Source organism: Stenella coeruleoalba, assembly GCF_951394435.1.
Source record: "Stenella coeruleoalba genome assembly, chromosome: X".
Lineage (NCBI taxonomy): Eukaryota > Metazoa > Chordata > Mammalia > Artiodactyla > Delphinidae > Stenella > Stenella coeruleoalba.
The window spans coordinates 28,156,526-28,169,343 of record NC_137152.1 but is presented as its reverse complement, the minus strand read 5'-3'; the positions used below and the strand labels follow the sequence as shown (position 1 = coordinate 28,169,343).

The 12,818-nt window shown below is 42.6% G+C and overlaps 2 protein-coding genes across 4 annotated transcripts in view; both read right to left on the bottom strand.

The window, feature by feature from the left end:
• Positions 1–12,818, bottom strand: part of PRRG1 (proline rich and Gla domain 1) — a 255,606-nt gene that overhangs the window by 11,434 nt on the left and 231,354 nt on the right. The gene's annotated exons all lie outside the window — the stretch shown is intronic.
• Positions 11,803–12,622, bottom strand: LOC307180082 (ferritin heavy chain-like). Its single transcript, XM_079910186.1, has one exon. The coding sequence runs from the start codon at positions 12,578–12,580 to the stop codon at positions 11,975–11,977; it is 606 nt and encodes a 201-aa protein (XP_079766312.1). The 5' UTR covers positions 12,581–12,622; the 3' UTR covers positions 11,803–11,974.

Below are 12,818 nucleotides of genomic sequence, written 5' to 3'. Positions count from 1 at the left end.
CACCAGAAAGGGTACCCCCACATCCAAAGACAAAGGAGAAGCCACAATGAGATGGTAGGAAGGGCACAATCACAGTAAAATCAAATCCCGTAACTGCTGAGTGGGTGACTCACAGACTGGAGAACACTTATGCCACAGAAGTCCACCCACTGGAGTGAAGGTTCTGAGCCCCATGTCAGGCTTCACAACCTGAGGGTCCGGCAACAGGAAGAGGAATTCCTAGAGAATCAGACTTTGAAGGCTAGTGGGATTTGATTGCAGGACTTCGACAGGACTGGAGGAAACAGAGACTCCACTCTTGGAGAGCACACACAAAGTAGTGTGCGCATCGGGACCCAGGGGAGGAGCAGTGACCCCAGGGGAGACTGAGCCACACCTACCTGCTAGTGTTGGAGGGTCTCCTGAAGAGGCAAGGGGTGGCAGTGGCTCACTGTGGGGACAAGGACACTGGCAGCAGAAGGTCTGGGAAGTACTCCTTGGCATGAGCCCTCCCGGGGGCTGTCATTGGCCCCACCAAAGAGCCCACGTAGGCTCCAGTATTGGCTCGCCTCAGGCCAAACAACCAACAGGGAGGGAACCCAGCCCCACCCATCAGCAGACAAGCAGATTAAAGTTTTACTGAGCTCTGCCCACCAGAGCAACACCCAGCTCTACCCACCACCAGTCCCTCCCATCAGGAAACGTACACAAGCCTCTTAGATAGCCTCACCCACCAGAGGGCAGACAGCAGAAGCAAGAAGAACTACAATCCTGCAGCCTGTGGAACAAAAAACACATTCACAGAAAGACAGACAAGATGAAAAGGCAGAAGACTATGTACCAGATGAAGAAACAAGAGAAAACCCCAGAAAAACAACTGAATGAAGTGGAGATAGGCAACCTTCCAGAAAAAGAATTCAGAATAATGATAGTGAAGATGATCCAGGACCTTGGAAAAAGAATGGAGACAAAGATCAAGAAGATGCAAGAAATGTTTAAGAAAGACCTACAAGAATCAAAGAACAAACAAACAGAGATGAACAATACAATAACTGAAATGAAAACTACACTAGAAGGAATCAATAGCAAAATAACTGAGGCAGAAGAACGGATAAGTGACCTGGAAGACAGAATGGTGGAATTCACCGCTGCAGAAAAGAATAAAGACTGAAAAGAAATGATCCCACATGCCGCGGAGCAACTAAGCCCGTGCACCACAACTATTGAGCCTGCGCTCTAGAGCCCACGAGCCACAACTGCTGAAGCCCGTGCGCCCTAGAGCCCTTGCTCCGCAACAAGAGAAGCCACCGCGATGAGAAGCCCGCTCACCGCAACGAAGGGTAGCCCTCGCTTGCCGCAACTAGAGAAAGCCCACGCGCAGAAACGAAGACCCAACGCAGCCAAAAATTTAAAAAACTGTAGATTCTGATTCAGTAAGTCTGGGGTAGTGCCTAAGACTACTGAGTTTCTAACAGGCTCTCAGGTGAGGTTGCTGCTGCTGCTCTACAGACCACACTTTAAGTAGCAAGGTGCTCATGCTGGTTTGACTGCCTGGGATGCCTAGGTCCCGCCCCCAGAGACTGATATAATTGGTCTGGGATGTACCCTGGAGGTAATTCTAACGTGCAACAAAGCTTGAGAACCCCCATGGCGAAGTGTGTGGTTATTTATCAATTTTAGTTATTATTTTGTTAGTAGCTCTAATGTGATCCTGTTTGCCTACTCCTCAGCCCCCCATTTGTGCCCACTCATTCCTCTCCTTTTCAGATCCCAACCTCCAGATGACAGGGGGATTACGATTAACGATTAGCACTTCATCCTTTTGCTCTTTTCCATCTCTGAGAACTGAGAGGTAGTTCAGGATGGAAAACACAGACTTGGGCAACCTGGAATTGGGAAGAATAAGCAAAAAGTGTTCTACGGGGTGATTTAAAAGGGAAGCTCATTGAGACAGAATGGGGAGGATTACTAGGGAAAACTGTCATAGCAAAATTCGCTTGTAGTCTTGGGCCTGAGTTTGGGTTAGTGAAAATAGCGATCTACCCTCCTGAATCCTGGCAACACCTGACAACTAAGCAGCTACAAAGAGTTTTTCCTTCTAAATATGCAGGTAACGAATGTTGGTCAAAATGCAAGAGACCCACCAGTAGCAAAGTACAGACATGAAATCTTCTCCCCAAAGCATAAACAGCACAAAAAAACTTAGAAGTGGGTGGACAATGAGGATGGTGATGATAAACGATGACTAACACATAATGTACCTACTATATACCAGACACTGTTCAAAATGATTTACATATAGCTCATTTAATTGCAAAAACCCAATGGGATTGACACTTTTATTATCTCTATTTTACGTGTGAGGAAACTGAGGCACAGAGAAGTTAAATAACTTGGCCAAGTTTACCCAAGATAAGTAAGTGGATAAACTGGGATTTGAAGCCAGGTAATCTGAGCTTAAGAAATCGGTACAGCAAACTGCCTCTCCAAGTCAGGAAAATAAGGATCCTCAGTCAATTTACAGTTATAAACACAGCTGCTTACACTGTGCTTCCTCATATCTAGAGGAGTACAGTTACTAGGTAGGATCTGAGTCGAGGTCAGAGAGAGGAGGGGTCCTTCAAGCAAGCAGAGAAAGAAAGAAAGTAAAAACTGTGACCAACTTTGACTAAGAAGAGGTAAATGCCAATAGCATTTTCTGGAAACTGAACTCACAGGGCGATAATTTTCATTTTTTAAAAAAGTGTTAAAATGCAGTGATGAATTGTGGATGGTAATTACTATGTAGATAAACTTATTCACGTTTTATTAGATGTTCAAAGCAATCTGCTAGCTTTAAAAAGACTCACACTATTCCTGTAACCTTGAATACTGCATACAAAAATCTGTAATTTTCAACTTTTATCTTTGTAACACATAGGCGGCTCAAAAGAAACAAAATATTTTGAGAATTTTTTCCCCAGACATGGACAACCTTAGACTTTACATGGGTACAGATTTCATCTGGTCAAACACAGTGGACTGAGTGAGAGACTGAGGTTTTGAAAGGGAACAGAAAAAAAAAAGACATATGGAAAAAGGAGATCATTTCCTTGGGGAAGACAACGTAAAGAGCTAACTCTTTTTCACATCCTGAAAGGAGAAACCAGAAGCCAGGCTGATTTGGGGCCACTGGGTGTGGACACAGGTGGTCACAGTCTGGAATGAGGTAATGGTCCAGGTGGGGCCAGCAGCTCTCTAATGTTAGCTGCCCTGGGTGTGTGGCAGGCTGCCCCATGCTCTCTCCCCACTCCCTTTCTGGTAAGCTTCTCCAGTACCTTGACCTCAGCTCAACATCATCTGTAGCTGATGCCTCCCATATGTATATTTCAAAACAAGACGTCCTCCTGAGCTCCAGATTCATTTTTCTGGCTACCTGCATGACAATTCCACTTGGATGTCTAAAATATGCATCTCAGATTTTGTTTAGATGACATACCTTCCCCACCCTTCCACCTCCAATGTATCCCCAGCAAAAGTCCCCAGATTAATAAACAGCACTACCATCAACCCAGGTGCTCAAGTCCAAATCTCTGAATCTAGATTTTCTCCATTTCTTATTTCTCACTTTCAAATCGATGAACAAATCCTATCAGCTTATCCAAAATCCATGTGAATCTGTCTATATCTCATTTCCTTAGCCACCCCTGTCGTTCCAACTACCATGGTCTTTCACCTGGACCTCTGCAATACCTCTTACCTGGTCCTCTTGCTTCAACTCTTCCCCAAACCCAACATCCTTCAGAACAGCCAGAATCATTTGCCTGCTTAAACCCCTTTACAGCCTTGCATTTGCACTTGGAATATAATTTGGACTACTCTAATACTGCTTACAAGACCCTACATCTCCACCTTACCTTGTACAACTCTACCTCAATTCATTATGGTTCAGTGACATACACCTCCTCCTTTCTGATGCCCTAACACCTAAAATGCCTTCCCTTGGCTATATTATATGCTGACTCTCACTTATCCTTTGGCCTTCAATATAACATCAACCCACAGAAGTATCCCTGATCACCTTATTCAAAATAATAATAATGTCTCCTCCAGCAAAAGCTATTCTCTATCACAGTAAACTAAATACTTATCTATGGTTTTAATCCCAATTGAAATTAATCATATTTATTTACTTATTTATTTTTAGGCTTTAAGTTCCTTTAAGACAAGGGCCTTTGTCTGACCATGCTATATCCTCATTGATGAGTATAGTGCGTGATACACAGTAGGCATGCACTAAATACTTGTTAAATGAACAATGAACAAAAAGAAATGAATGAAATTAGGGCAATTATATTCTCACTCGATATCATATACAATTAAAAATTAGCAAAAAGTGGTAATCCCAACATCTGTTTTAAATTTTATAAACATCTTTCTAAATTTCTTGAGTTAAAGGGAAAATAAAATTTGATATTCTAAGCTATTTAGAAACTAAAAGCAGTAAGAGAATTACATATTAAAATATGTTAGGATGGCCAAAATGGTATGTGGTGGCAATTAATATCTTGAAATCTAAGGAAGAATCTTGATAGATTACTAAGTATAATAAATAAGATTATCTATTTTTACTTTTCATTTATTCAACAGATATTTACAAGGCATCTATTACAAGTGATTTATTATTGTGGTAGAAAACATGTAACACGATATCTACCCTCTTAATTAAAATTTAAGTGTACAATACAGTATCTTCAACTATAATCCCAATATTGTGTAGCACGATATATCTAGAACTTTTTTATTGTGCATAACTGAAACTCTATACACATTGAACAGCAAATTCCCAGTTTTCCCTGCCCCCCAGCACCTGGAAATCTCCATCCAACCTTCTTTTTATGAGCCTGATTACTTTGTATATCTTCTATTAGTGGAATAATGCAGTATGTGTCCTTCTGTGATTGGCTTATTTCACTTATCATAGTGTCCTCAAGGTTCATACATATTGGAGCATATGAGAGGATTTCTTTCTTTCCTATTTGTATTTTCTTCACTGCTTCTTCCTTATGCATTCATTGGAGTCCTTTGTGGTTCCATGTGAATATTTTTTTTAATAAATTTATTTATTTATTTATGGCTGTGTTGGGTCTTCGTTGCTGTGCGTGGGCTTTCTCTAGTTGTGGCGAGCGGGGGCCACTCCTCGTTGCGGTGCACGGGCTTCTCATTGCGGTGGCTTCTCCTGTTGCGGAGCACAGGCTTTAGGCGTGCGGGCTTCAGTAGTTATGGCACGTGGGCTCAGTAGCTGTGGCTTGCGGGCTCCAGAGCACAGGCTCAGTAGCTGTGGTGCACGGGCTTAGTTGCTCCGCAGCATGTGAGATCCTCCCGGACCAGGACCTGAACCTGTGTCCCCTGCACTGGCAGGTGGGTTCCCAACCACTGCACCACCAGGGAAGCCCCTATGTGAATTTAAGAAAAAATAATACTAATCCTTCTCAAACTCTTCCAAGAAACTGAAGAGGAGGAAACACTTCTAAACTGATTTTATGTGGCCAGTATTACACTACCTCCAAAGTCAGAAAATGAAATTACAAGAAAAGGAAACTACAGGCCAATATCTCTGATGAATATAGATGCAAAAAACCTCAACAAAATACTAGGCAAACAAAATTCAACAGCACATTAAAGGGATCATATATCATGACCAAGTGGGATTTATCCCTGGGATACAAGGATAGTTCAATGTATGAAAATCAATCAGTGTGACACAAAACATTGCTGAAAGAAATTTAAAAAGAAACAAATAAATGAAAAGACATACCATTTCATGGATTAGAAGACTTAATATTGTTAAAATATCCATACTACCCAAAGCAATCCACAGATTCAATGCAATCCCTATCAAAATCCCAAAGGCATTTTTTTTTTCACAGAAATAAACGTATCTATCTTAACAAAAAGAAAGCAAATCCAGATAATGTTAATGGGAATTCTACTAAACCGCCTAAGAACAAAACACCTATGATACGAAAACTCTTCCAGAGCATATAAACATGGAGAAAACTTCCCAGTTTGTTTTACAAGGGCAGAATGATCCTAACACCAAAGCAGGACAGGGGTGTTACTCACACATATTTTTTAAAAATCTACATGTTAAAGTATGAACACAGATGAAAAATCATAAGTAGAAATATTAGCAAGAGTAATGTCAGCATCATGGTGAAATAAGAGATTTATTGTTTTCGTCCCCCCTCAACAACAATTTGGCATCCATTCATGGACAACAGTGCCTTGTGGGAGCTGTGGGATGATGCAGCTCCATATGCTAAATGTCCCAGAAGGAGGCTCAACCACCCACACGCTGGGTAAAGGGCATATTGACTTGGTCCCAGGTATGGCTCCTGGGGTAGCCTGTAAACCAGTTCCAGCTCCTCTTGGCCACAGTCCAGGAGCCCCTGGAACACACTGTCTTAGACAATCACCCACAGATGTGAGAACCTTTGTGGAAGTCCAGGTTTCCAGAGGAAAAGTTCCAACACACCATTGGAAAAAATAATACAAATTTCAGACACATTGGAGAGGAATACTGAATTGTGAGCTTCATGACTGGGGGTCAAGAAGAAGCTGAGAGAGTGGCAGACAGGCCTCTTAGAGGGCATTAAAGGGACATGGATCCTAATAATTGTGTCTTGGACTCCATCAAGAAGCCTGCCCACAAACACTGGTTATGCCTTGCTCATGGATGACCCCAATTGACCTGTGGGTACCCTCAGTACTCAGCATGCCTCCTCTACACACACACACCCACACTTTGGTCAGCTCCCTGTGTGTGCTCCCAGTGGTGGTGGCAGGGTGAGCTTTGGAAAATGGCTAGTAAGCACGTGCAGAAAATCGCCCAAATCTGCAGGCTAGGGAAACACCACAAACTTGAGATTTAGTGCCACTTTTTGGAAAACAAAAGTGACTGTCATCACCTGTACTGGTGCAGCGCAAGAACAAGAGAAGGCATAAGAAAAACCTTAAGGGGCTTCCCTGGTGGCGCAGTGGTTGAAAGTCTGCCTGCCGATGCAGGGGACATGGGTTCGTGCCCCGGTCCGAGAAGATCCCACATGCCGCGGAGCGGCTGGACCAGTGAGCCATGGCCACTGAGCCTGCGCGTCCAGAGCCTGTGCTCTGCAACAGGAGAGGCCACAACAGTGAGAGGCCCGCATACCACAAAAAAAAAAAAAAAAAAAAAAAAAAAAAAAAAGAAAGAAAAAGCTTAAGACTTCTGCCACAAGAGGGAGGAAGAAGTATGGAGCAGCTATATCAATAGAAGGTCTGAGAAAGCCTCAGAATCACTACCAGGGCTCAGAGCAGGTATTTCTCTCCTGAAGGCAATTAGTAAAGACTGTAGGAGGTGACTACTGCTTCAAATGAAAAGACAGCAATGCAAAACTTCAAGGAACATGAAAAACATCAAGGAAACATGACATGACCAAAGGATCACAATAATCATCAGTAACCAATCCCAAAGATGCAAGGGAAAAACCTGTGTTAGATACAAAAAAAAGATTATAATAAAAGGAATCAAAGCATTCCACTACAAAAAGTCATCAAATCAAGACAGCAAGAGAGGCAAAAAAAGGAACAAAGGATGTACAAAACAGTCAGAAAACAATGAACAAAATGGCAATAGTAAGTCCTTACCTATAAATAATTATTTTAAACATAAAAGGATTAAATTCTCTAATCAAGAGACATAGGATGGCTGAATGGATTAAAAAAACAAGATCCAGTGATAAGTTGCCTACAAGATAATTACTTTAGCTTTAAGGACATACATATATAGAGAGTGTAGGGGTGGAAAAAGGTATTTCTAGCAAATATAACCAAAAGAAAGCAGAAGTAGCTATGCATCTATCACACAAAATAGATTTAAAGCTAAATATGGCAAAAGACACAAAGTCATTATGATGAAGGAGTCAATTCATCAAGATATAACAAGTGTAAATATTTAGGCACCCAACACAGAATGCCTAAGTAATATAAAGCAAACACTAAGAGATGTAAAAGGAGAAATAAATAGCAATACAATAATAGTTGGGGCCTTTAATACTCTACTCTCAACACAGATCATCCAGACAGAAAATCAACGAGGAAAGGTTGGACTTTACTGTACTTTAGGTCAAAGGGGTCAAATAGATATATACAGATCATCCCATCCAACAGCGGGAGAACACACACATTCTTCTCAAGCACAGGAGAAACATTCTCCAGTGTAGATTGCATGATAAGTCTCAGAAAAAGTCTTAGCAAATTTAAGAAGACTGAAATCATACCAAGTAGCTTTCCTGAGCACAATGGTATGAAACTAGAAGTCAGCAATGGAAGGAAAGCTGGAAAAATCACCAATATGTGGAAATTAAAAAAACATACTCCTGAACAACCGAAGGGTCACAGAACAATTCAAAAGGGAAATAGAATATTATCTTGAGGCAAACAAAAGTGGAAACAGCATATGAAAACAAATGGGATGCACAAACAACAGTTCTAGGAGGGAAATGCATAGTGACAAATGCATACATCAAGAAAAAAAATTAATGAAATTGACAACCTTTGGCTAGACTAAGGAAAAAAAAGACTCAAAATCAGAAATGAAAGAGGAGACATTACAACTGATACCACAGAAATACAAAGGATCATAAGAGATCCTATAAACAACTATACACCAACAAATTGGAACCTAGAAGAAATGGATAAATTCTGAGAAACATGCAACTACCAAGACTTTTATCAGGAAGAAACAGAAAATCTGAACAGAACAATAATGAGTAGGGTAATTGAATCACTAATGAAAAAGCTCTCCCAAAGAAAAGCCAGGACCAGATCGTTTCCCTGGTGAATTCTACCAAACATTTAAAGAAGAATTAACACCAATCCTTCTCAAACACTTCCAAAAAATTGGACAGGAGGGAACACTCCAAAAATCATCTTACAAGGCTAGCATTACCCTAATACCAAAGCCAGGTAAGGACACTACAAGAAAAAAAACTACAGGTCAATATCCCTGTTCAGTATAGATGCAAATATCCTCAACATAACCTTTGCAAACTGAACTGAGCAGCACATTAAAAAGGTCACGTTCTATGATCAAGTGGGATTTATCACTGGGATGGAAGGATAGTTTAACATATGCAAATCAAAAACTGATCCACTACATTAATAGAATGGAAGATAAAAATCATATGATCATCACCTTGATGAATAAAAATAATTTAATAAAATACATTCTTTCATGATAAAAATTCTTAAATTGGGTATAGAGAGAAGACACCTCAACATAATACAAGCCATATAGAGCAAGTCCACAGCTAACATCATCCACAATGATGAAAAGTTGAAAGCTTTTCCTCTAAGATCAGGAACAAGACAAGAATCCCACTTTCACCACTCCTATTCAACATAGTACTGGAAGTCCCAGCCATAGCAATCAGGCAAGAAAGAGAAATAAAAGGAAACCATATTGGAAAGGAAGAAGTCAGAATGTCTTTGCAGATGATATGATTATATATATAGAAAGTCCTAAAGACTCCACCAAAAACCTGTTATAACTAATCAAGGAATTCAGGAAAGTTGCAGGATACAAAATTAACGTAAACAGTTGTATTTTCTATACACTAACAAGACATCTGAAAAATAAAACAATCTTATTCACAATAAAATCAAAAGCAATAAAATATTTAAGAATAAACTGAACTGGGCTTCCCTGGTGGCACAGTGGTTGAGAGTCCGCCTGCCGATGCAGGGGACACGGGTTCGTGCCCTGGTCCGGGAGGATATATATATAATATATATATATTATATATATATATACACACACACACACACATACACAATGGAGTATTATTCAGCCATGGGAAAGAAGGAAATCCTGATGTTAACAACTAGAATGAACTAGAATTACTGAGAAGTAATAAACATTAACACTTGCATAATTTAATAAGCTAACATACTTCAGATAAAGTTGAAGACTCCATTTATTTAACCCCTGCCCAATGCCGTTTTTCACTTCTTCCTGGGAGGCAACCGCTATGATGCATTACAGAACATGTTTTTATCCACATTTTTACCATACACATGCACCCACAGACACCAGAGCCCCAAACCGCCCCTCTCACCTCACCCCACATAACCACACTGTTTATAAGGGGAAAGTAGAGGTTTTCTAAGGACAACTGCATGTCCTGCATAGGGGACCAGAGGAAGTCACCCTCAGATCTATGGGGAAGACAGGCTAAGGCTCAGTTTCCCTTAACACTGTAGCGCAGGGTGAGCTTTTCAAAGAGGGACTCTGCTGTGTTGGCTTCCAGGGCCCCCCATCTTGCTAATCCAGAATTAACCATTAACATTTCAAATAAAGTGAAGACCCCCTTTATTTCAAGCCCTGCCCAATCTCATTCCCTTCACTCTTTCCCCTGATCAACCCCAATCATGATTTTCAGGGCATGTTTTTATACTTCAACTATGTAGAGACATCCACATTCACCAGGGCCCCAGGCCACCCCCACATTGTTTATTAGGGGAAGACGGATTTTGTGTTTTCCAGGGTCCCATGGAACACCTTCTCCCTCCCTCTGTGGAGATCCTGAGCTACATGTGGACCGGGCATGGGTAGCTGGAGAGACTCCTGGATACTTGTTTTAAAACTTTAAAGGTAAGAGAGTTGCACACACGAATCAACCGGGCAATTGTTCTTATTTGATCTCTTCTACCCTTGATCCTTTTCCCTTTCAGTGGACTCCGTAGTAGGGATAAAGAGAAAAATGTCATTTACTACCCTAGAAGAGCTATTTACTCTACTGTAAATACAGTGGAGGCTGGTAAAAGCGTGTTGATAATAAGACATATTAGCTTAGGTTCTCTTGGTAGCAAATAACAAAAACTAAATCAAAGTTGGATATATGAAACCCAAGGGCAGAAATACAGCCAGGCTCAGGGAAGGTCTAGGAAGCAGCTATATCATTTCCAGTAATGTGATCACCGAACTGCTTTTCAACAAAGGGCGTCTTCCTAAGCAAACATTCAGAATGTAGTCTAGAGATTCAAAATGAACTCTGCTGCTGGTTGGAATTAAAATACACATACACACACACACACACACACACACACACACGCATGCATATATATACATCCGATACAAAGGAAAGAAAACATATATAAGTGGATGTTTTGTTATTACAACATGCATGCCAGGCATTGGTGACCATGGGAAGTCACCCCCGTTGTTTCTGAGCAAGACAGCCTAACACTCATTTTTCCATTATCACTGTTGCCCAGAGTGAACTTGTCAAAGAGATACTCCACCATTCAGACTTCCAAACCCCTCCACCCCCCATCTTCTACTCATACTTAACAATTAGTATCTGCATAATTTAATGAACATGAACATTTCAGGTGAAACTGAAGACTCCCTTTATTTTAATCCCTGCGCAATCCTATTCCCTTCACTTCTTCCCCAGAGGCAACTGCAATCATGATTTTCAGGCTATGGTTCTATACTTTTACTATGCACATGCACCCACATTCACCAAGGACCCCTACCTCACCCCACCCCACCCCAGTCTACCCCCATATACCCACATTATTATAAGGGGAAGATTGATTTTGTGTTTTCCAGGGCCCCATGGAACACCTTCTCCCTCCCAGTGGAGATCCTGAGCTGCATATGGTTGGGGTATGGCTGTGTTCAGAGACTCCTGGATACCTGTTTTAAAACTTAAAAAATGAGATTTGCCCACATGAATCAACCAGAGACCTTTATTTATTTATGAACCAATAACTTTATTGGAAGAAACGGAAAAACTGGAAGAAAAAAACTTAAGTGATAAAGTCCAGGAAAAGAGTCCTGCACTTGTTGCAAAAAAAAAAAAAAAAAAAAATCGAATTTCTTCTGCAAGGGCACTATTGCCGTGTGCATGGCAGGCACGGTGACCAGGGCTCTGGTCACCCCGTGGCTCTGGGGAAGTCCAGTCCACGCTCAGTTCTTGTCGCTGTCGCCCAGGGTGAGCTTGTCAAAGAGGGACCCTGCCAGGTCGACGTCCGGGGCCCCCATCATGCTCAGGGTGGTGACATGACCCTCCAGCTCGCTGATGAACGCCACCTGCTGGCGGAGGTAGTGAGTTGCCAGGAAGTGGCGCAGGTGGGGGTCGCTCATGTCGATGGCCAGCTGGTGCAGGTGAAGCAGGCTCTGGTTCACGAGCTTCTCCAGGAACAAGGCGCACTTCATGGCCTTGAGGCCACTCTTCCACTCGTCACTGTCTGGCTTCCTGATGTCTTGGAAGTGGAGGCGGCCCCCACGCTGGTTCTGTAGACCCATCAGGCCCTGGGCCCGCCCGCTGTGCTCGTGGGAGCGGTGCAGGAAGAACCGGGTGAAGTGCTTCAAGGCCACGTCGTCGCGGTCGAGGTAAAAGGCCAGGGCCAGGCACACGAAAGAGGCGTGGAGCTCCAGGGTGAAATGGCTGTTGACGGCGGCCTCGCAGTCGCGGTGGTAGTTCTGGCGCACCTGAGAGGGCGGCGTGGGCAGCGTGGCGAGCGAGAAAGCAAGGCCGCGGAGCCTACGGTAGCTGCCTCGGAGCGGTCCCATGTGGTCGAAGAGGGCGGCCGCTTTGGGATGGACGGAAAGGGCGGCCCATTACCCGGGTTTGGGAGGGGGAAAGGAGGTTCCGGTTCCGTTACCGGGGGGGGGGGGGGGGGGATTGGGAGGGTTGATGTGCTCGGAGGGCGGGGCACGAAACCTGTGTTCCAGGTTTCATCCAGGCCTGGGTGAGGTAGGCCGACTGCGCTGAGCATCTGGCATCTATTAATCTTTAAATTTTGCAATA

What these genes read in the sequence shown, in the direction of transcription:
- LOC307180082 (XM_079910186.1), bottom strand. Translation starts at nt 12,580, where the DNA reads ATGGGACCGCTCCGAGGCAGCTACCGTAGGCTCCGCGGCCTTGCTTTC.